This window comes from Sturnira hondurensis, unplaced genomic scaffold (assembly GCF_014824575.4).
Source record: "Sturnira hondurensis isolate 20B ecotype Veracruz unplaced genomic scaffold, ASM1482457v3 Scaffold0000022, whole genome shotgun sequence".
Taxonomy (NCBI): Eukaryota; Metazoa; Chordata; class Mammalia; order Chiroptera; family Phyllostomidae; genus Sturnira; species Sturnira hondurensis.
The window spans coordinates 7447970-7472455 of record NW_028072653.1 but is presented as its reverse complement, the minus strand read 5'-3'; the positions used below and the strand labels follow the sequence as shown (position 1 = coordinate 7472455).

The window sequence follows — 24486 nt, the reverse complement described above, 5'->3', positions numbered from 1 at the left end:
TTTATTCACAACAGCTGGATGCCGACACTTAGGACACTGGGAGCTCCCAGTGACAAGCCCTGACCCTGTCCCTCACTCCAGGACCCCAGGCCTCCCTAACCACAGTAACCTCAGCCCCATATCCTGGCTGGCATCTTCAGTGAGACTGGCAGGCTCCGAAAAAGGCTTCATGGCAAGAAGAGGTGGCGTCCCTGGTGGGAACTATCTGGAAGGGATCCTGTCAGAGAGCCCCAGGGCCAGCCAGGGGCAGAAGGGACACAGCGGTCACATTGCTGAGCACAGAATGAGACCACGAAGTTTGGCTGGCTTCTGTCCTCTGCACTGACTCAAAGATGGGCCGGGGACAACAGGGGGCTAGAAAACCTGGTCTACTGTATGAGGTCACTTATTCATGTATTCTGCCCTCAGCGATTAGGTGTGCACATATTTAGGGTTATTTTGTCTTATTTTTTTTAAAAACATTTTATTTATTTATCTTTAGAGGGGAAGGGAAGGAGAGAGGAAGGAAACATCAATGTATGGTTGCTTCTAGTGCATCCCCTGCAGGGAACTGGCCCCTGCTGGAAACTGGCCTGCAACCCAGGCATGTGCCCTGACTGGGAATCAAACCGCAATCCTCTGGTTCGCAGGCCCGCGCTCAATCCACTGAGCTACACCAGCCAGGGCTATTTTGTCTTATTGATGAAGTAGACTATTAGCAGAAAGCTCTCCCCATTTATCTGACGGTACCCCTGTTTTCAGTATACTTGGCATGTATTTTATCATTGTAGCTATTCGTCTTTTGGGTTAGCATTTGTGTGGTATATAATCTAGCTGTGTATTTATATTTTAAGAGAATCTTCCATAGGCCGTCTAGCACTCAAGCCTTGTTTTTATTGCCCACCTGACAGTATCTGCCTTTTAGTTGGAACATGCAGCCCATTCACTTTTCATGAATTATTGATACGGCTGGATCGACATCTACCAACGTGCCCATTGTTTTCTGTTGGTCTCATCTGTTTAATTGTTTTTCCCTAAAAAAATTATCCACAATACACTACTATTGTGGTTGCTCTAAACAGTCAATTATTAAAGAATTGAAGAAAAAAATGAAGTCTCATGTTTCTGGTGCTCTTAATTTCTCACACGGATCCAAGTTTCCATCTGACGTCATTTTCTAAAAATTTCTGTTAACATTTTTTGTCATGTAAGTCTGCAGGTGAGAATTCCAATCAACTTTTATCTGAAAATACACTGATTTTGCCCTCATTTAAAAAGTTTTTTTCTTTTAATTTATTGAATTTAGATGGGAGAGGGAGAAAGCACTGATTTGTTGTTCCACTTATTTTTGCATTCCTTGGCTGATTCTTATCTGTGCCCTGACTGGGGATCGAACCTGCAACCTTGGCATCTGGCAGGGGTGCCAAACTCATTGTCACCGGGAGCGACATCAGCCTCGCGGTTGCCTTCAAAGGGCCAAAATAACTTTAGGACTGTATAAACATAACTAGTCCTTAACTGTTAAGGAGATGAAATTTCATTTGGCCCTTTGAAGGCAACCACGAGGCTGATGCGGCCCCTGGGGAAAATGAGTTTGACCCCCCAGGTGTATGGGAACAACGCTCTAACCAACTGAGCTACCCAGCCAGGGCTGCCCCCATTTCTTAAGGATATTTTGTTGGAGAGAAAACTGGAAACTAATAGTTTCCCTCTCCCCTTTCAGCACCTTAGAAATTATTACTCAACCTATTTTTTAGGTGGTGCTGTTTCCGATGAGAGGTCAGGGATAATTCTTATTGTTCTCCTGTATACATCTTTACTCTCCGGCTGATTTTCAGATTTCCATGTTACATTTTCAGCGATTTGACTGTGATATGTTTAGGTGTGGTTTGTCCATATGATTACGCTGTTTGGGGTGAGCTGAGCTCCTTGGATCAGTGGGTTGATATTTTCTATCAACTTTGGAACTTTGCAGCCAATAGAACCGACTGGGTTCCGGCCACCAGCTCACCTCAAACTCCCAGGACTGCGCCCCACCTGAGAAAGACTAGGCAGAAAAAATCCCACCCTCAAAGGCAGAAGGACGCAGCGTGCACTCTGTTCCCGGAGAGCGATGATGCCCAGCGCACACCAAGCACACACAGCTGTCTCGCACGGCTCCGGGGGACGCCCGGGAGCCGTATGAGATCAGTTCACTTACCCTCCCACTTTGCAGATGAGACCCCAAAGCACAGAGAGGCCCACCACTGACCAGAAATCGCAAAACCAGTAAGGGGCGGAGCCAGTATGAAACCCAGGCAGCTCGCCTTCTAAGACTCTGCTCCTTGAATGGTACCTTTTCCTCCCTCTCTAGCTTTGAAATGACACAAGGAGTTTGCTTTTCAAAACACAGTTAACTGTGCAGATGTCCAACGTCAGCAGTCATTAGGGGAACGCAAATTAAAACTGCAAGACACACTGGTAGATACTCACTAGAGTAGTTAGTATTTTAAAAAAAGAACAGCAAGTAAGAAATGTGTCGCTGGTGAGGGTGTGGAGAAACTGGAATCCTTGCGCACTGCTGGTGGGAAGGGAAAGTGGCACAGCCACTTCTGATGTGACACTGGCATTATTTATGGTGTCAAAAGGCAGAAGCAGCAGCCCTGGCTGGTGTAGCTCAGTGGGTTGAGCACAGGCCTGTGAACCAAAGGGTCACTGGTTGGATTCCCAAGCAGGGCACATGCCTGGGTTGCAGGCCAGGTCCCCAGTAGGGGATGCATGAGAGGCAACCACACATTGATGTTTCTCTCACTCTTTCTCCTTCCCTTCCCTTCTCTCTAAAAAAATAAAGAATAAATTTTTTTAAAAAGGAAGAAGCAGCCCAAGCGTCCAAGACCAAATGAGTGGATAAGCCAAAGATGGTGCAACACACAATGGAGTATTACTCAGCCTTAAAAAAGGAAAGTCTGGCCCTGGCCAGTGGGTTGGAGCATTGTCTCCATACACCAAGGTTACAGGTTCGATCCCTAGTCAGGGCACATATCAGAATCAACCAATGAATGCAGGAATAAGTGGAAAACAAATCAATCTCTCTCTCTCTCAAATCAATAAAACACGATTTTTAAAAAATGAAATTCGGATTATTAGCTACAATGTGAATGAAACAAAGATACCATACTAAGTGAAAGAAGCTGGTCACAGAAGACAAACGCTGAATGACTCCATTCACGAGGTCCCCGAGCAGCCAGATTGGTAGGGACAGGAAGGAGAATGGGGGGTGCCAGAGGCCGGGGAGAGGGGAGAATGGGAGCTGGGGGTTGACGGGTATAGAGTTTCAGCTCTGTGAGAGCAGAAGAGCTTATCTTTCACGTGGTGGTGATGGCTGCCTGGCAAGGAGAACGCGCTCAAAAACCACCCAACAGCACACAAAAACATGGTTAAAATGGTGTATTGTATATAAGGCACAGTTTACCCCAAGTAAAAGTAACTTTCCAACAGTAAACTAAAACAAAGCCTCTGTGTAATAAAACCCCAGCACGTTTATTATTATAATTACAGAAGGAAGTATACTGAGTAACAGTCTAAGTTTCTTAAAACACGGGCACTGACTGCATTTCTGAACTTCTGGAACTGAGAACATTTGCAAACAGATTAAATACAGTGTGGCCTTTGCTGGGTCCACACACCAAACCCAAGAGGTGATGAAACCCTTGATTTCTAATCAGAAGGTTAAAAAAAATTCCTTTGTCAGAGAGAACGGAACAAAGGGCCAGTGAGCCCGGTAAGAGCTGGATTATGCGGTGTAACCGGGCCCTTCCATCTGCCATCGCTGCATCCCGGCCCATGTTCTCATACAGCCAGGGTCTTCATGACGTCACCCGGCTATTGCATTGCACTGATAACACACCATTCATCCTGGCGTGGCCCCTCACAAAGGCGGGCAGAGTCCCCGACTGCCCACGGGGACGTGCGGGAGCCATATTCCAGGAGCACAGCAATGAGATCTAAGTCGTTCCCGTACACTCGCCTGTCCTTCCCACACAACGGTGCCTCTCTCCCCCCACAGTGAGCGAGCGCACTGGGAGTGCCGGGGCACAGGGCTCTCTCTGCAAGGGCCCCTGGGCTGGCATTTCCAAACAGCTGTGCATCCTCAGAGGGCAGAAGGCAAAGAGGGAATCAGGAGAGGTCTCAGTAGGGGGCGGGCCCTGGGTGCAGCGCCTAGGAACAGACCACATGCTAACACTGTTGCTATCACACCCGCCCTCATCACCTCCACCATGCCGCCCGCCACCCACCAGGCCACGCCAACCACTGGGCCGTGTGTCTCTGGTTCTCACTACAGAGCAGGGTCTGTGGGATCCAGCTGCCCGCAGGCTCGAGGAAGGAGGCAGGAACTTCCTCCTTAGCCTGGATCCTAGCCACGGCATTCCGGACAGCGCAAGGCTTAACAAATCCTCAAATTGGGACATACACACAAAATGCTGAGGGGTGGCAGGGAACTCAGTGAGTATGAGCAAGGTCCCGAAACACACCCAGCGACCTTCAGGCAGCACAGACGGGCACTTGGCTGTGGGGTCAGAGAGCTCCAGATTGAAACCTAACCCTCCTGCCAATGTGCTCTGTGACCCTGATAAAGTCTCTGGCCTCTGTGGGCCTCTGCTGCCCCATCTGCAAGGAGAGGACAAGTGAAACAGGGACTATAGAAAATCTCTCACTAAGTGGCAGCTGTCACCACCTCCAGCTGGGGAGCTGCATCTAAGGAGATTTCTGACCTTCATTATGGTTTGAATATGAAATCTCAACCACACAATAACACTGTAATAATGTCTTCCTCCTGAAAGCAAACCAAGTGCAATTTGAGGAAGAGAGAAAGGAAGTGGATTTAGAGATGGCATCCTGATGAAAAAAAAAGAGAAACCTACTAATTACCGAAAATCTTATAATACCTGACTCCCTCATGGCATTACAGCAAATGGTGGGAGGATTTGGACAAAGCCCACATGTAACACTGGATGCTACCCTTTGACCAGCAAGCACTTGCCAAGGGCCTACTGTGCACGGAGCCCTTCAAGGCAGCCGATCCGTCCTTTTCGGAGAACCAAAGAAGGTGCTGACCTACTTGGGACTTCGAGGGCAAGCTGCCTTCACCTGGACCTCAGACTAGTCTGTCCTCCTGGACCTGGAGGTTAGTCTGTCTCCTGCTCTGAGGTCCCCTATAGTCCCAGAAATCTGGACTGACCCCTAGAGCCTCCAGGTCAGACCTTCCCAAAGCCACCGTACCCTCATCAGCCCCCAAAAGTCCCCCACCCCCAGATACGCACAGATGAGCGAGACCGGAGGAGGCCCTCTGACTGGACTGGGAAAGCAGGTTCCGCGGTGCTCACACCACTGAGAATAAGGAAATGCATTTTGCTTTTCAGAGCCAGGTGGTGGGCAGCACTCTGCATACAGCAGGCAGGCAGGCACCTGGCTCTCCCTTCACCAGAAGGATTAAGACAGCCCGTCCAGGGCTTCTGATATCTCCATGTGAGCTGTGCTGGGTCAGTTGTTACTGGTCGGGCAAACAGCAATTCAGGGCCTCCCACAGAAAAACCTGGTAGCAAACTCCAAGAAGCGCTGGGGAAAGGCCTCTAGGGAAGGTTCATGGTCCAACAGCTCTGTTTCCCAACTCCTTCCACCTGACAATCCAGCAGCCCCGGGTTTGAGGTTTAGGCCCAGGGCTGCGCCTCTGCTGATCCTAGGGGCCCTGGGCTCTCCTCCGGTCTAATGCTTGCCCTCGGGCCCAACAGTTTGGCCCAGGAGTTCAAACTAACCAAGAAGAGTCAGAGGGTAGTGATTTCTTATTGGAAAGTATCTGCTCAACATCCTTGACTCGGCAGCTTCCCATATACCTTTCAGCCCCCCTCACTTGTATTCCTTCATTCATTTATTAGTACAAAATCTTATGCTTGGCCTGGGGAGACAAACAGGATGCTTCACCACTCCATGGAGAAAAAAAAGACATGAGAAACAACTATGTGGAAGATATGTGTTAGAAGGGTGGCAGCTGGCCCCTCCATGAGCTGGGACAAAGACAGCCAGGCAGGCTCCCTGGAAGAGGTGGCCGTCAGCTGCGTGCAGCAGGGCAGGAAGAGAGTATCAGCAGGCATGACACACACGTGGTTTTTGCAAAGAAAACAGAGCGTGTTGTTGTGGGTGAGGGGGCAGAGGGTTTCAAGGGTAAGATGTACTAGATCTTCTGGGTCACATATTAAAAATGCATATTCCTGGAATGCTAAGATTATGACTCAGTGGGTTCCAGGTGGGGGGACCCAGGAATCTGTGTACCATAAGCTAATTGGGTGAGTCTAACACAGGAGGTCTGGCGGACCACACTCTGAGAAACCCTGCTTTGAAGGAGCTCGGGGGAAAGAGCCATTTGTGGCTTTGATGGAATATTGACTGATTTTCCTGGAATGCCCACAAAGGGACTCTGGACAGCTCACACTAATGACTCGTTCTTCAGTCATTTTACACAGACATACGTGTAACCTCAGACAAACTGGAAATGAATGCAGGGAGGGGGTCAGGAGCCTGGCTCACACTCCCGGGGCCCTCGCTGTGTCCGGGGGATGAGGGTGGGTGCTGTTGCAGGAATGTGTTGGGCCGAGGTCCAGGCTCATGCCGGAACACTGTTCACAGGTGAGCCAGGGCCTTGTGAGCAATGATGGGAAGACCCGCTGGAATCCAGCCACCTCCTCACCACCCCCAGCCAGGAAGGGCCAGGCGGGCCACAGGCCTCTTGGAGACTTTCTTGCAGCCCGAGCTGACGGGCTCCCTGTTCTCTGGTCCCCTGTCCCCCATCCCCCACCAGGAGTCTGCCCTGTGCTGCCCTGGTGCCACCCACTCAGGCGCCCCAGGCTGGGACTAGGGCTGGGGGGCAGGAGCTGGCTCAGCCAACCTAGGCCTTGGTTGCAGGCTCTGTCCCTGCCCTGTCGGGAGCTCATGCCTAGGAGCCGCCATTTATATTGCTGGCTCAAGCCCTTGCCTGGGAAGCTTACTGGGGACCCCAACCCTCCTTGTCCTTCTCTTGCCAATGTCCTCTGAAGGCCAGACTACCGCCCTGAGATCTCTGCCAAGTGCCTGTGGGGCCACACCTGCCCAGTGCCCCAGGCCCCCCAGGCCCAAGTTCTGCTCCCTGTGGACTTCCTGCACAGCCTGCATCTGCTCTGACCTCTGGCACCTGACCCCGTGGGTGGACATGCTGGGGTCTCAGAACAGTTTCTCAGCAGGTGTGACTCCCTTTCAACTGGGCCTCCCAGCATCAATCCTTGTACCATGTGGGGCTCTGGAACCAGCTAGGAAGCTCACTTCCCTTGGTGAGGTGTTTACAACCGATTGAAATAATCCGCTATTTATTGATGGCGTGACTCTGCGGTGAGCCCTAAATCAGAGCTGGTGTGAGGACCAGTCAGCCACACACGGAACAAAAGAAACCAAGCTATGCAAACCTAAGTAGTATTGAGCGGTTACCGCTACTCAAACATCAACATGCCTGAGGATCACTGAGGCTCCCGTTAGATGACGGTTTCTGATCCAGTGGGCCTGGCATTCTGGCATTTCTAACTAGCTCCCAGGCAATGCCCATGTGCCGGGCCACAGCATGAGCCTGAGCGAATGGCGGCGGGGCAGCCCTGGGCAGGCTCCTGGTGGGGGACGGGGGATCAGGGGACCCCTCCAAAGAGGCTGCTCAGGCTGTGGAGAAAGTCTCCGAGAGGCCCCATGGCCCGCCTGGCCCTTCCTGGCTGAGGGTGGTGAGGCAGTGTGGCCAGGTTCCAGCGGGTTTTCCCATTGTTGCTCACAGGGCCCAGGCTCACCAGCCGCACTTCCGTCAGCAAGACGGTGGGGGCGACACCAGGAATGGGAGATGCCACAGGGAGCGAGGCCGGGAGCAGGGCTCCGAATTGAGCACGTGCTCAGCTACAGTAATGTGCGGGTCCTGCTGTCGCCGCAGAATGCAGAACAATGTGCTCTGCAAGTGCTGAGCAAGACTAACCCAGGGATGCCAAAGTGCCCGCTGCCTCTCCCAAGCAGGCAGCTGCTGACTGTAGTTGGTGCCACATGACCGCCCTCTCCCCGGACCCCCTGTCGTGGTTTCCTGTGTCAGGTAAATCCAGTTTGAGGCCAGCTCTGTGATCTTTCCAAATTAGGATGTCACTGGAACTTGACTTTGGGGACACCGGGTTAGCCATGGGTGCTGAGCTGAAGGACTACGAGAGAGACTAGGGTCATGAAGACAATGAAGCATTTGCAAACTAATGCTGCAAGGACGTCATAGTAACTGTCCACATTTCTGAGTCCTTGTTCAGAGCCCTGCTCTCAGCTAAATGGCTTGCATGAGAGAATGCACACTGTGACTCTCACCATAAGCCTTCAAAGTGGATGGCAGTCTAAGAGCATGAGCCCCGCAGCCAGGTGGCCTGAGCCTGAATGCAGTTTTGCTGCTTCTTTCTAGCTGTGTGACCTTGGGCAAATTACTTAGCCTCTCTGTGCCTCCACTTCCTCACATCTCAATGGGGAAGGTAACAGTACCTCCCTCAGACGGCTAGAGTGACACTGAAGCTAACAAGATAGAAACCAATTAGAGCAGCACTGGGCACTCAATAAACCTGGCTATTATTTTATTACTCTTAGCTTTATTTGTAGAGAGAGAAGAAACTGAGATTCGGGGATTAACTAGCCTGCCCAAGGTCACACGGCATGTAAGCAGCAAAATGGATGCTCAACACGGTTCAGGAACTTATGGACAAATGTTAGGCTTGTTGTAGTTTGCAGGCTTTGGGAGGTAACCGTGATGGGGGCAGGGAGACAGAGGGGACTAGAGGGAAATGTAGGGAGAGGCTGCTGCCTCAGTTTCTCACGGCCTACAGCGGCAGCTCCCACCTGCCTAGCAGGAGGGGCCGCTGTGCCCTTCCTGAGACTGCCACCGGGGACAAGTCTAGTCCCACGATCAGCGGTTCTCAAAAATAAGATGGTATCAAAATCACTCGGGGGCTGTTGGAGCCTGGAGTCCACATCCTCTGGAGGGTTCCATCGAGGCTCAGGGAGACCAGGCTGGGAATGTGCGTTTGAGTCGTCTCCTAGGAGACTTGGATGTTCGTGGGCAGGCAGATCACACTGCCTCAGGGTGTGCACGGAGCCCCCCCACCAAAAATGAGCAGAAAAAACACTGCTGTCGCCCCTCTGGTGAGTGGCGCAACTTCTAACTGGAATGGAGAAAACCTGCTTGAAGAGGGAGAGCGATGGCCGCTAGACACATCTTATTAAATCTGAAGCGCAAACTCAATTTTTCCGCCCATAGAACTTTTACAATATGACAGCGTGCCCTTTGGTGTCATCCCCAAGGCCTGTGATTTCTAATACAGCATCCTCTTCATTTCCCTAATCTGTAATTATTTTGTCTACCTCTTTATGATTTGTCTGTGAGCTCCATGGGAAACAATGTCTGTCTCTGTTCTCCGCGGTACCCCCTTTCCTAGCGCGGCTCTCACCAGGAACCAAACGCAATGAGGTAATGGCCCTTGTTTGGTTGAAAATCCTACCCAGCGGCAACAGAGTGGAAGGTGGTCCATGTGTGGCCGGAGACACTTTAGGCCAGAGATGAGTCAACTGACTTCGAGTGATGCCCAAGCAAACATCCTGAATAATGTCCGACTAGGCGAGCAAGAATGCTGCAGACCAAGCCCATATGCTGTTCAGACACCAGAATCCACCGGGAACTTGATTCTGCTAAGTCTTTCCTGCCAAAGGAACAGGAGATGGGGCTCCCCTGTGCAGAACAGTCTATGAGGAGGGTGAAGCCAAGATGCTCATCTCCGCCTCCACGGACACGGCAATGTGGTCCAGGACATCGAGCCTTGGAGGGATTTAGAAAAACCAACCGTCGTCAGCAAAAAAGCTCACCCCGTCCCGCCGCCGCCAGCTCCCTGAGAGAGGGACATCTGCGGCAAGAGGAAGAGGAGAGCAAACGGCAAGGTCGGGTGCTCAGACAGACAGAGACAGATCCTGAGCCCAGGGGAGAGAGAGGTGGCCACGGAAGGCAGGAAACGAAGTAGCGAGAGGAGCTCCGGTCGGAATCACCGAGATGCGTTCCCGGGCTGCTCTCCATGCCAGCCTGGTCTGACCCACAGGATGGGGCAGACACACAGGGTTCCTACCCCACTCTGCCACTTGTTAGCTGTGCGATCCCGGGCAAGTTTTCAACTCGCTGAGCCTCCGTTTCCCCGTCAGCAAAATGCAGACGGCGGCAGTTCTGACTGCACGGGGCTGCTGTGAGAATCGGACTGGACGGCGCACACCGCCCAAATCCTGACACGATATAAAATCCGAATAAATGTTCACTACGATCAGCTCCTACCCACAAGGCAGGATCTGCATGGGGGCTACATCTGCCTCCCCAACTCCCTGGCCGTCTCGAGGACAGATGTGTGCGTGAAATCCAGACCAGCTTCTGCGGAGGGCAGGCGGCAGATGAAAGGCAGGCCCAGCCCCCAGCGCCGCAGCTCTGAAGTAGCTCAGGCCAATTTATTTCAAAGCATTCCGGCTGCGATGGGAGTTGAAAGATTTTCACATTAAGGCAACGATGAGCCCAAATCTCTTTGATACTTAACACATCAGGAAAGAAATGACAAGATCAGTATAGCAGAGGGGAAATTACTGAAGAGCAAGGGGCCTGACATCCCCTAAATATCTATTTCTCCCCCTCCCACGACTATTCTTTTTGGGCTTCCTGAATGAATTCAGTTTCTCTCTGTAAAACTGTATAAACCTCACATTGTAAGGCCCTTTACAAGGTATGTTTGCAGAATCTCTCAAACTCTACAAGCACTTTGAAGAAGGCAGTCTTTACCTACAACCTGGCTGTACCCTAGAATCAGTGGGGGAGTTTCTAAGGAACCCCATGGCCAGTCCATACCCCAGACCCCCTGGGAGTGGGCCAGGCATGGGTGCTTTCAGCTCTCCCTTCCGATGAGTCCAATGCGCAACTGAACTTGGGAATCACTGACTCCAACTTCCCCAACACAACCTCTGGTTCTCCACTGTGAAAAGGAGCTCGAAGGTCATTACCCACGGCTGTGGAGTGATGGAGACTAAGACTAGGAGAGGGAAGTGCCCACTGCTCTGAGGAAGGGCCAGAAACAGAATCCCAAACTCCCAAATGGGAAGATTTCACTCATTTTCCTGGCTAATGTGCTCCTACTAAGTGCCAGCCACTCGGCAGCCTATTAACCAAGGATGCAAGGAGACACAGGGAGTCTCACTGCACTACAGCGTAAGGTACTACAGAGCCCTCCTGAACCACATCTGTGAATTGCGAGGCAAAGATGTCAAGAGGTGGTGGGGCCTGGGGAAGGAAGCATGGAGGTCCAGCTTGGACAGTCAGGGGTAAAGGGTGACATTAAGATGTTCACAAGCCAACAAAGACCATCTGGCTGCCTTTATGGGTGTGCCCAGTAGGTTCTCCAAACTGTGCTAGGTTTTGCGGGCGACCACTAATAAACTGCTTTAGGCCATTCCGGCTACAAACATCGGGCCCTTGGTTCCCAGACTTGAGGAGGGAGACAGAGTCACCTGGAGGGGCCCACCCCCCATGGTCCTAACTCTGGGCGGGGCGGGAGTGGGCGTCTAAGGTGGGATGTGAGTGGCTGTGCTTTACTGAGTCCCCAGTCTGGGACAAACATTTTGAGACCCACTTGGGCACGATGACCGATGAGGAGGCTGAAGAAATACCCAGCGTCCTCCACTGGCTGCTGGTACATGTTTGCTTTCTGTCAGCGAAGGAAATAATAAACCTCTCGGGCTAGTTTTGAAACATCTTGAGTGAAGACGCCTCCTGATGTTCCTATTGACAAAAGTCACTGTTTCCTGAGACGTTCCCTGTGTACGTATGATCAGCTCTTTCACAAGAACAAGAAGAAAGTGGTTTATTATAAGACAGAAACCTGTACTTGAACAAGAATTAAATAAAAATTATATTAAAAAAAATAAAAAATAAAAAATATAAAAAAAAAAAAAAAGAAGAAAGTGGTTTATGCACAGAAAGAAAAAATGTGGGCCTCGGAATACACGAACTGAGCGCAAACTGCATAACGCCGTGGAGGAGGCCTTCGAGGCTGCTGTCAGAGCTGCCCAGACGGTGGCACTTGAAGAAAACGAGGGACCTTGAATCTGATTTTGACCAGCCCCCTCGGGTGGGTTCTCATCCATTCTCATTGTGCCATTGAAGATGCTGAGGCTCATCGGGGTTTCAGTCACATGGAACCGAGGTCACAGGACCAGCTGGTGAGCAGGCTGAGAGGTAAAGCCAAGCAGTGCTCACGAACACGGCCAAGGACCATGCCTCCCAGTCAGGAAGGTTCTTCGAAGGGAGGGACCTGCCTCTTTCCCACCCCTCCCCTGCACCCCTAGAGGGGCCCAGGAGTCTCTGGGGTGTAGGATCCCAGAAGCCCTCCCTCTAAAGAGCAGCAGCTAGGCAAGGCTGTTGAGAAACAGGGAGGACCATTTCCTTGAGTCCTCTCGCAAGCAAGAATAGACAATACTAGACATTCCAATGTAAAGCATTTCTCCAGGCTTCTGGAATCCCCTCAGACCCCCTGCTTTCCCCAGGGATTTCTTTCACAATGGAGATCTGCCCCCACCCAGGCCTCGGGGAGGCAACAGAATAACAGACCACGCCCTGTGAGCAACCCTGCAATCCTGGGGCTTCAGGTACACAGGGCTGACTCCAGAACCGCTCCCTGGAGCTCTCTTAGCATAAGAAGGAGGGCCCAGTCCCTCACCTGCCCTCTTCGCTTTCCCAGGCTGTAAATCAGGGATCAGAGGAGGCCTCCTCCCAGGTTATTGAGAAGCATCAAGGTCTTAACTGGAAATGCAAATGTCTGGGCCCTCCTCAGCCCTCCCAGCAGCCAAACCAGGTGGGAGTGGGGCGAAGAAGCCCTTGGGGGGAGGGGGGCGGTCCTGATGCTTCTACCGTCTGACAACCACTGCTCTGGAATGGAACCTCCACAAGGGTAGTGTTTTTGTTGGTTTATCACTGCCGGGCGTATTACTGTCACTCTATCCATTCACAGGCCTCCGGCAACTACTCTCAAATGATTGACCGAACCCAGACACCGCCCCCTGCCCCCCCCCCCCCGCCCGAGGAAGGAAACCAAAGGTGGAGGGCCTGGCGTCTCCACCTAGAGCTGCACGGCTTGCAGACTGTCTCACACTGATCTGGAGTCCATGCTGAGCTGGAGACCACTGGTCCCGCCTCACCCCTGCATCTCCGGCACTCAGCCCTCACCCACCGCCGCGGTTCTCTGTAACACCACAGGCACAAAAGGCCTCCCAGCTTCAAGTCTAAGTTCACATCCCAACTACCAACAGGTGTGCCCATGAGTCTGCCCCCTCATCTTCCCTAAGGTGGGTGAAAGGCTGCAAGAGAACACCCAAGCCCCCCACCATCAAGCAATTTATCTGTTTAACTGCTCGTCCATCCCCCTCGTCCAAGGGTACAGACAGCAGGAACTTTGCTCTGATCCTCCCTCTCTGGCAACACAGCCTGGAGCCCAGTGGGCACTCAATAAATACCTGCAGAGGGAATGGCCCTGCTGGGTGGGACGCGATAACTACCAGCAACCCTCTGTGCCGCCGTCAGGCTCGAGTCAGCGGGTTCTCGGACAGTGCACCATGTACAGGGAGGGGGGACTTCCCGAGCGTGGGGACGTGGTGTCAAAGGCAGGTACACATGAGTTCCAGAGACCTCCAGTGCCTGCCCCAGCCCCCATCTCTGCTGGGACAATGGGACAATGGCAACTCACTTCCCTGCTCCCCAGGCAACCTGGTGCCAGCTCCCTGGCAAGAGTCACTCAGCTGCAGAAATTCCTAAGAAGGGCTGGTCTCTGATAAGACCAGAGGGAAAAGAATATATTGATTTACTTGTGCAAGGAGTGCTGCCAAGGTGGCCTGAAAGCACTGATGTCACCGTGGCTCACGGGCAAGAATGGGACCCCGGTTCCAGCTCCCCTTCCTACACACTGGCGGGCCATCCAGCCGCCATCGGTACCGCACCCCCCCCCACCCCCAGGAAGCCTGAGGTGCACGAGGCACTGGACTGGCTGCCACCTGAGGTGCATGGTGCCATTTCACCCTCACCACAACCCTAGGGGCAGGGTGGGGTGGGGGGCAGGTGCTGCTCTCCCATAGCCCAGGAAAAGGAACCTGGTCAAGGTCACTTACTGGGCCTAAAGGACAGAGCCAGGACTGGGCTGGGCGTCCTCTGAGGACCCTGACGAAGGTCTCATCTATGGCAGGGAACAGCATGGTGTGTCAAACAGATGTCTGGCTGGAACCACAGCCAGAGTGAATTCTTTTCTGCAGAGTGAATGTGACATGTCTACAGGCCGAGTTGTGTGTTCCTATTCACCTCCCCAGAGTTAAAAGGTCCCTTTCCTTTGCTGCCCGTCCCCTCTCTCCAAATTCACTGACAAGGCTTTGGCCCCGGCTGGGTGGCTCAGTGGGTTGAAGTGCTGCCCCCATGTGCCATGATTGCAGGTTTGACCCCTGTCGGGGCACACAGAGGAATCAACCAATGAGTGCACAGTAAGTGGAACAAATCGATGTTTCTCCCTCCCTACCTTTCTTCTCTCTGTGTCTCTCACAAACCAAGGTAAAAGAAAGAAAGAAGCCCTGGCTGGCGTAGCTCAGTGGACTGAGCGCGGGCCTGCGAACCAGACGATCGCAGTTCGATTCCCAGTCAGGGCCCATGCCTGGGTTGCAGGCTAACTACCAGCAGGGGATGCACAAAAGGCAACCATACATTGATGTTTCTCTCCCTCTCTCCTTCCCCTCCAAAGATAAATAAATAAATAAATAAAATCTTTAAAAAAAGAAAGAAAGAAAGAATAAGGCTCTGAAATCAGACAGACCTAGATTCAGACTCCGAACCCTGCCTCTACCGATGTGACCTTGAATTTGTGACTTGATGGTTCTTAGCCTCCACTTGCAAAACGCCAAAGAAACACCACAAGCAACAGTGTGGATGAAGATTCGCGGTAACTCTGATTATGGTCATCATGGTTACCATGAGGTGCCAGTTACTACTCTCATTGTTAGCGAGACCAAGGCAAACGATGTTCTTGTCAGGAATTCCTGGAATACGTAGGGACGCCCAGAGTTCTGGCTACCCAAGAAAGGGCCCGATGCACGGCTGGGAGTCTGCCGTAGGCAGGGCCATCTCACGCTTGCAGACACCTGATCCCTGTATCTTGATACTTTGCCTTCCAAGGCAGGTACCAGTCAGTGGATCCCAAGGGCTCCCCCAGTGATGAATCCAACAAGTGAGCACCTCTGAGTGGGGAGGAAGCCAGCATGGGGATGGCCGGGCCGCAACGGCAGGCAGCTGGCTGGGGAAAGTCGCAACCGCCTGCCGTTGGCCTGCTGTTCTGGCTGCCAGCGAGTGATAGATGGAGGGGGGGGGGGGGGCGAGCCAACAAAGGTGTCCCTAATCTTGATGCCGCTTCATTTTTTTCCCCCTCTGGCCGACCATTGAATGAGAACTTAAGCCTCGGTCCTCTTTCTTAGGCAGACATTCGAAACGAAAAGATCCCATTTCTTCCCAACGGTGAGCTGTCAGCAACAGAAGGACCGAGAAGGGAATGGGGGGGGGGCTGGAGTAGTGGGGGTCGGGAGGGGCACCCACTCCACTTGCCCTTTTCTTCCCTCCTCCTCACTCTCTCTGCTCCACCCCCCTCCCCTGGCCAGCATCTTTATAGAATGGTCTATGTTCTCCCCATACAAGGACAGTGAACGCTTCCCCCTTCCTCTTGCCCACCATTATTTTTGCAAGAGGTTTTCTGTTCCAGGGCCAGGGGCTTAATGGCTTGCTGGTGAAGGTTAAATAACAAAACGGCACTGTATCCCATTTCAGAGTTTGCTCTCCTTTTTATCTCACGCCGAAACAGGGATTTGGGGCAGCCAACATGCAGCCTGGGCCCGGAGCTCGCTGTTCTACCTAAGGGTGTGCCCGCCAGCTGGCCCTCTCTGTGCCCAGCAGGACTTTTTCACAGGGTCTCAGCGCAGATGCAGCCCTCAGCCCTGTCCCACTGGAAGTGGCAGACGATGTCACCCAAGCCATTTCTCCGAAGGAAGGAAGTGGAACTCTCTTCTCCGGGCGCCTCGCTGAGCTGGGGGCTGCAGATACTCATGGCAGAGAGCTCCTGACACTGGGCACCGACAGCCAACTACCACTCAGCCGGCACTCCCAGCACCCTGCCCGCCAACGCCTTCAAAACCTGACCAAGGCTTCTGCCATCCAAGAGCAGCACACTGGCCGCCTCCAACCGCCACGTATTCTAGCCTTGCTTCCCCTCCATGCACCTGAGCTTGGCATTCCAGCCTTCCAGTCACGAAGGCAACCTGACTCTCTTCTCTTCAGAAGAGCAGTGTTTCCCAGCTACCTGAGGTCCCCAGGGACTGGAGAACCAGGTCAGTCTGGCTAGGCCACTATCCGGCGGGCCGGTGACAAGAGAGGAGCTGCCTTGGCTACTAATTCCTTGGCCACTGGGAGCACTTGCTCCAGCAACTTGGACATGACTCTGACCTCTACCCACACGGTGGCCTCCTGAGTTGCTCTCCCTCCCAGAGCTCTGGTTACCTGGCTGCTCCCAGGAGGGAGTCTGCACCCCACAGTCTCCCAAGCCGCCCACCATGCGGCTGCCATTGGCTTCTCTGGTCAACCTGACTTTGCCACATCTCCCCTTGAGATCCACAGCCGACGTGCCTCATTTTAAGAATAAAGAGTCGCTCCCAAGGCCGGCTTGTCACAGGCCCCCCCCACAGAGCCCGGAAATGCTAGAGCTACTGGGACCGTGGATTCAGCCAGGAGTTCCATTAGCAGGATTCCAGTCTGGGATGCATCACCTACTGGTGACCTCGAAGCAAGTTACTTAACCTTTCTTAAGTCTCACTTTCCTCATCAGAAGATGGAGATAACAGTACCTGCCTCACACGGTTGGTGGGAGGATTAAATACGATCGCAACATAAAACACTTAGTGCACGGCATAAATTTTAACGCTGGCATTTATGATTATTTTATTCGTTTATGGGTTCCAAAGTTCCTTATTTTTTTCTGTCATCTATACTTGTGCTTTTAAACCTTATTTCTTTCTTCATAATTGGCAAACAATATTCCCATGCATCGTAGACTCCCATGGAACGAGAGGGGAAGAAAAGCCCACTGACAACTTGTAAAGGCAGGTCTACAGGTACTAGAGGGTTAGAAAGCGAAGTGTGGAGAACAGAGGCTCTGGGGAAATGCGGTGGCAGGCTGCTTATAACTCCTGCTTAAGAAACTGGTGAAGCCCTGACTGGAGTGGCTCAGAGGGTTGGACATCATCCTTCAAACCAGGGGGTCACTGGTTCGATTCCCAGTCAGGGCACATGCCTGGCCAGGTCCCTGGCTGGAGGCATGTAAGAGGCAACTGATCAGTGTTTCTCTCCCTCACTCTTTCCCTCCCTCTAAACATAAAATTTTTTAATCTTAAAAAAATAAATTGGTGAAAAGTGGTATTAATCTGACAATAACCTAATCCACTTTGATTATTAAAAAAGTAACACCCTTGCAATTGCGTGGACTGTTGTTCGACAAACAACAAATTCCTATGGTACAGCTTGCCGATGACCGTGACACCGTGAAAGAACTCGCTGGTCCACACAGGGAAAAGGATTCCAAAGAACTCAGCCACAAGCATGAAAGGTCCCAAATTATTACAACAGACGAGGATACACAGGACCTAATTTTTAGGGAAAACTTTTCGCAGCCAAAAGAGGAAAGGAGACTGGCACTAGAGACTGGAGGTGGACATTTATTTGCTGTGCGACCTTGGGCAAGTCACCTGCCTGAGTCTGTTTCATCCGTGAACTAAGAATGCTAGAGCCACACAACCAGAAAGGTCCATCCCGCCTGCCGACTGCTACAGAGCGGGGCGGAGATTCGGCCCCCACTTGACTTAAGTGTCCAGCAGGTAGTTCTAGTAAAAGCCAGAAGAGCCAGCGCCCTGAGGTGTGCCCTGCTCCTCGGTCTCCACACTACCTGCCCCACCTCGCTTAGCTTACTGAATGCTCAGAACTGCCCCAGCGGCCCAGGTGCACCTCCCCATCCTACCGCAGATAAACCTGGGGCTCACCCGAGAGCCTTTGTAACTAACTGGCCAGGCTCACGCAGGTGGCACGTAGCAGGTCCAGGGTGCCAGACCCCAAATGCTCACCCTCTCTCCGTAAGCCCACACATGCTCTCTGGGTAACCACAGTCTGGCCAGCCAAGAGAATGGCTACAGGTTAAGTGAAACCAGCCCTGGCTGGCATAGCTCAGCGGATCGAGCACCAGACTGCAAAGCAAAGGGTCGCTAGTTCCATTCTCAGTAAGGGCACAAGCCTGGGTTGCAGACCAGGTCCCCAGTGGGGGAGCGAGCGAGAGGCAACCACACATTGCTGTTTCTCTCCCTCTCTTTCCCTTCTTCCCTTCCCCTTTCTCTAAAAATAAATAAATAAATAAATAAAGTAAGGGGGGGGTGAAACCATGTCTGCCCCACCCCAGTACCATTCCCCAGAACCAAATTCCTCAGGCCATGAAGCAGAAGTCTTGCTTCAGTGAGCAGCTTAGTGGTGTGGTGATTAGCAATGGGGTTCACCAGGCTGCGTGCCTGTCATTGGCATTTTGGCTGCACAAAAACTGAGTGGCTTCACCAAACTCAGCCCCACTGAGCCTCAGGTAGACAACTACCTATACCCAGGGTTGGGAGGGGGACTGGAAGGAATCGCCCATACAAAGGTCTGAGCAGACTGACTAAGTGCAGTAAAAGCTCAATCGTTGTTCCCTGCCTCCCTACACAGGAGGGAATACTGGTAGTGGCGAGCACTTAATAAACTGATCTACGGCATCAATTCTTAAACCTGGGGTCTGTGAGCCCCCTGAAATCATAGGCCAGAAACGGCGCTCAGGCTTTTCTCCAGGAAGCAACCTTAACCCTTGTCAGCTTCTCACAGGGTCGGTTCCCAGAGCAGGTTAAGATCTTAGGACTGCTGCAAACCCAACTCCCTGTAATATAAATGACGTCTGAAGTAGCACGGTTAGCTTGCGTTCTTCCTTACGCCCTGGGAGAGGTTGCTGAGTCCTCTCAACGTGGCCTCTCTGCCATGGGGGTCTTGGGTACTTATCACACACAGACCCCGGAACTGTGTCCAGGTTTGCAGGTGGCTCCTGGAAGAAGATCTGACCACAAACCACAGAGTGAGCAGGATCAGGCTTCAGGAACCTTCTCTGCAGGGCCAGTTCCAACAATCCACTCTTCCTCAAAGAACAACCAGGGTGTTTGTCTTGGCATACCACTAAGCTAAGTACCCGTGCCACGCTGGCCCTTTACTGGGAGCTTCCCAGCGCACTGGGAGTCATTCCGCTCAAGGAAGACCACCCCACAGGGGAGCACCTCATTCCCCGGAGGTCCGCCACCTCCCCAGCCTGGGTGCCGCCGGAGCCTTTGGCCCAGTGGGCAGGGCCCAAGCTGCCCACTGGACCCTCTCCGGTTGTTGGGACAACCATCCTCAGGAATTTCAGCCCCCTAGTCTTCCCCTGGGCAAGAATGGAACAGAGTTGGCAAGGCCAGCTGCCTGGCCGCTCTTCCAACCCCCCGGTGAAAGGGAAAGCTGAAAACTGGATTCCCTACCCCCAGCAGCCTGCAGGCCCAGGGCACACAAACAGCCTGGCCCCAGAGGGAGGAATGTGCCCGGGCATTCTTCAGGGTTGGTAACCCGAGACGCTATTTTGTTCTTGGTGGCTAAGAAATCTCTCTTCTGACTCCAGGACCATTGGACAGACTTCTTTTAGATTCAGGGGAATGGGCAGGAGTCTCCCTCACTCAGGTACGGAAAAAGCCGAGACCAATGCAAGCACACGCTGAAGGAGCTGGATTTTTGTATGGGGTCTTTCTGTTTCTCGGCATTATCCAGCAGCAGAATCCACCTGCCCCACCCCGCCACCCCAAAGCAGCCTGGCTCTTTTCTAGCTTTGTTACTAAATTCTCAACCTCCTCTTCACAGCCCCCTTACCCTGCTGCCTACTCCCACTCCCAAATTCTGCCCCGGAGTCAGGAGGAGGAAGGAGAGGCTGAGGAGTATGAAATCGGATCCAAGAGCTGGCAGTGCCCTTGGAAATCATCTCACCAGCCCCGTCAATCAGCCCCGTCCTCACCCCAGTGAAGTGCCTGCACCTGAGAGTTCCTCCAGCGATTCGCCCAGGGCAGGACCCGAAGGCAGAAATCTCTGCTATCAGGCAGGCAGGAAACTCTGGAGAGGCCGGATGGAGGCCCCTGCTGCTCGGGTCTTTGCCCAAACTCCCAAAGTTGGCCACAACAGGGACCCCAGGGCTGCACTCAAAACCCCTCAGCCCCACACAGGCCCAGTGCAGGTGCACGACCAGGAGACACAAAGCCAATGAGAAGACATGAGCGGCTCCATTCAACACCTGTAGGTTTCCAAGTCCTCTCTGGTGCTTGCCAGCCGGCCGGAAACAAAAGGCTGCAGGGGCCTGTGGCAGAGCCTGCTGCCTGCTGCGGGAAGTGGGCGGGGGGGTTCATGGGCAGACCACAGTAGGAGCTAGCCTACAATGGCAGCGGGTTTTTTCCTCCACTGTATTTTTTAGGATCCTTTCTATTTATGGCAATCGGTGTTACTAGTTCCCTACCTGTGAAAGTGGTTTAAACTTTTTCACACGGAGTTGATACACAGTCAAGTATTACGTAAGCCACAGTGCAGGTAGACATAGCAAAACACTGGGAAGGTGGTCTACACGAGGCCAGAATTTGGGAAGTTATGCTCCAACCAGGGGGCATTTTCGCAGCAGTAACACTTAGCTTGCCTTCTCCCCAGGGCAAAGCTTTCTGCTACATCTGTGTCAGCCCCTCGGAGCCTCAGGGAAGTCAGTCCGAGGACATGTGACTGCAGTGAGCTAGTAGTGCTAGGTGTGTGGATGCCCACCTCCGACATCCAGCTGACCTGGGATAACAGCACACCTGCCGGAGTAAGCTGCCAGGGCCTACAGTGGGGGAGGGCCGGGAAGCTCGAGTCTGTTCTGGGAGCGAATGAGGGGCTGCCTGGCTCAGCATCGCAACTCACCCTGAGCAGGGCAGGGAAGGAAAGTGAGTCAGAACATGGGTGGAGTTGAGAAGTTCAGAGCTGGTGAAGAACCTGGCGATATGAGAGTCGTGACATCATGAGAATCATACCCCCCCGGGCCTCAGATTTTCTCCTATGTTTGAAAACGGGAGCCAGACTCTATTTTCTGCGTCCTCCCCAACTTCTGAGAGCTCCACTATGACTACTTCCCTTCAGAGCAAACCATGCGCCTGACAAGTTGGGAAACTGAGGCTCGGAGGTTAAAGCAGCCTGGCCAGGGAACACTCTCTGGTATGAAATATTTCTCTTCCAGGTGACCATCGTGAGACCTCTGGCAAGGTACTGAGTGTGGAGCAACCCAGTAAATGTGAAAGTGAATGAATGTAGGTGCTCACTGGAGCTCCTGGGAGTCTCAACTCTCACCTTCTGCTTTTTTTGTCCTTTGTCTTTGTTAATCCTCACCTTGCTGCACATCAGTCCCGGCCTTCTGGGACCTTGGTCCCAACCCAGGAAGATGGAAGCGTCCAGAAAATTCACCGCCATTGTTTCACAGGCACCTAATGCCCAAGGTCACAGTGACCAGGTGAAAATTCCACATTCCTGAGACGCTTCGACCACTGACTGCTTTAGGAGAGGACAACGAAGGTCCCTGAGAGGGTGGTCCTACCTCCCCCCACCACCAGGACATAGGTGAGGAGGAGGTGCATGTGTGCAAAGAAATTCCAAGCAGTGGAAGCCGAAAGTGATAGAAAGTCTGGAAGCTAACAACCACACCAGGCATCTCAGACTCCACCTGCCTCAGCCAAAAAAAAAAAAAAAAAAAGAAAGAAAAAACAATCCTGTGCTACAGCCGGCCGGCGTGGTGGCCACCAAGGTCACAACGCTGAGGAGCCGGTCCCAGAGCGGGAAAGGGAGGAGGAGGCGACAGGCAGGGCTTGGCGGGAGGCCTCTCACCTCCATCTACATCCTCACAGCTTCCAAGTTGCTGTGGATTCCTGGGGACCCAATCTCCCCGATCAGATCAGCCCTCCCCGCTCCTTCCCACTCCGGGCCTCCAGCCCCCCCGCACCCCCCCATGCTCAGGTGCTTTTTTCAGAACCTCAAAGGCACCTGTCAAAAACCACACTCCGGGTTGCCTTCTCCTGCGCGTGGTGTCTGTCCTTCCCCCAGCAGTCTCCCCCCGGACTCCTGAAGCTCAGCCACCCCCTTGTAACCGATGCTGCCCCATCCCCCTCCCCGCTCTCCACCCCTGTGCCGGGGAAAGCCTCCCCGGGAAGCCCCAGCTCAATCGGCTCTGTCGTCCCCCCGCCCTCGCCAGACTTCTCTTTCTAAAGGGGGCAGAGGCGGGGCTAGAGCTTGAGGTCAAAACTCCGGGCAGGTGCGGGCTGGGGCCTAAGTCTTCCATCTAGGGATGGCTGAGGGGGGCAGCCTGAGCCAACTCGCGGGCTGTCCCCTGCTCCCAGCAGCCCACAGGGGCGGCAGCAGCGCTCCTGGAGGGGAATGGAAGTGGGGGGCGAAGAGAGCGCCAGAGGCTGGCAGGGCGGCCCCCACGCTGCCCTCCTGGCCAGTCCCAGCTGGTGGCCCCTAGGGCAGTAGAGAGTGCACGTGGGGGTGGGGAAGCCTCCAGGGTCCTACCTGTCCCGTGGGTCGATCCAGCTGGTGGTGCGGCTCGTGTGATCTATGTAGTAGACCTTGCCGTCGAAGTCGCGCGCCTGCTCCCAGCCCTGCGGCAGGGGCAGCTCCGGCCGGGGCATCTTCCCAAGTGCAGCCCACACTCCCCCATGCAGCTCCCGACTGCCGCTGGGGCCCCCGGCTCAGCGGCTCCGGCCGGTTGTACCCGGCCCGGGCAGCAGCCGAGGCACCATAATCGGGGGGGTGGGGGTGGTGCCCGCGGATTGGAGGCCCTACTGAGGGCCGGCCGGCGCGGCGCGGCAGTCCATACGGCTCCGCTGCCCCCCAGCCCCGGCCCGGCGCCGCCCGCTCCTCCCGCCGTGGGCCTCTCAAGCTGCCATGTGCGCCCGCAGCGGCGCGGTGCGGACTCGGGTGCGCGCCCGGCCGGCGGGGCAGAGCGAGCCGAGCGCAGCTGCCGCCTGCCTTCCTCCGCCGCACGGTGCGCTGCACCCTCCGAGCCGCCCTCCGCCGCCTCTTCCTCCCCTCAGCCGGGTGCCGTCCCTCCTCTCCGCTCCGCCGTTTTGCGCCCGCTCGGTTTGCGACTTCTGCCTCCGCCAGGTGCGGCTCCGGCGGTGCAGGTAACCGCGCTGCCCCGGAAACAGGAGGCGGAGCGCCGGGCGCCTGGGTTCCAGATCCCCTCCCCACGCCCAGCGCCGCGAGGGCGGGTCCTAGGGCCCGAGACGCGCCCCCTTGCGGGACTGCCCGAACCGCCAGCCGCCCGCCCCTACGCGGCCCGGGTCAGGGCAAAGGGAGACCTCCCCTTACCTGGCTCCCAGAGCCAGACTGGATCCCCGGAGGCTGAGCGAGAGCCGCTCTGCCTCTGTGTTCCAACGTTCCTGGCTTTCTCCACCCCGAGTGTCCAGGCTCTTGGCGCAGGTGGCCCTACATCTTACAACTCCCCGCTTCCCTGTTCTGTGGAAGCCGGAGTAGGCAAGAAGTGGTTAAATAGAAACATGCTTGTAAATCGGGGAACATAAGTTTTCCAGGATCTCCTATCCCTTCCCCCAACACAGGCACCATCTGTCTCCCTCTTATTCCATTCTTCTCCCCATGTTGTTTCACCCATCCCCCCCCCCCCACCTCCCGTATTTGCAAGCGTAGCTGGCTCTCCTCCGGGTCCGGAAAATTGGGAGTGCTGTGAATCCCCTCCCCCGGGAGGGCTTCCAGAGGGTGTCAGGGTGAACACTTTTGTGCTGTTGCTGTTATTAGCTAAATTGAGAACGGAACCGTCCCAGGCTGGGGGCCGGTAGCTTCACCGGCTGTTCTCTCCTCTGCTACCTCGAGGTGAGGATGTCTCAGACTTGGGGAAAAGGGTGTTTTAAAAAAGAGTAAAGAAAACAAAGCAACGATTTCGTCTTGGAAAAAAAAAGAAGAAATTTTGATGTCAGTGTTTCTTGAGAAATTAAAACTATGTAACTAAATACAAAAAGGAAGGTAGCATGATTGATGGGTGGATCAATTGGTTTGTCTGTGTTTCCTGAGTGTATTTAATCATTTGGGTGGGGTTTTTTGTTGTTGTTGTTTTCGCCCTGGATATACGTCAGGGAGCTGGGCTGGAAGAATGAGGCCCAGCGCTCTGGGGTACTACCTACGCTCCTGTCTGAGCCCCATCCTCTCCTTGAGGAGCCCCCGTCTTGTGCTGTGTGGGCCCCGGTCTGCTGAGCAAG

General features: G+C 53.8%; 1 protein-coding gene across 1 annotated transcript in view; it reads right to left on the bottom strand.

Annotated features, from left to right (window-relative positions):
- WWC1 (WW and C2 domain containing 1) overlaps nucleotides 1–23071 on the bottom strand; it is a 122364-nt gene extending 99293 nt beyond the window's left edge. Inside the window, exon 1 of the mRNA XM_037040924.1 lies at nucleotides 22784–23071. Within this exon, the coding sequence (XP_036896819.1) occupies nucleotides 22784–22902 (119 nt within the window). The 5' untranslated portion in view covers nucleotides 22903–23071. The remainder of the gene's footprint in view (nucleotides 1–22783) is intronic.
- Nucleotides 23072–24486: the final 1415 nt, after the last annotated feature.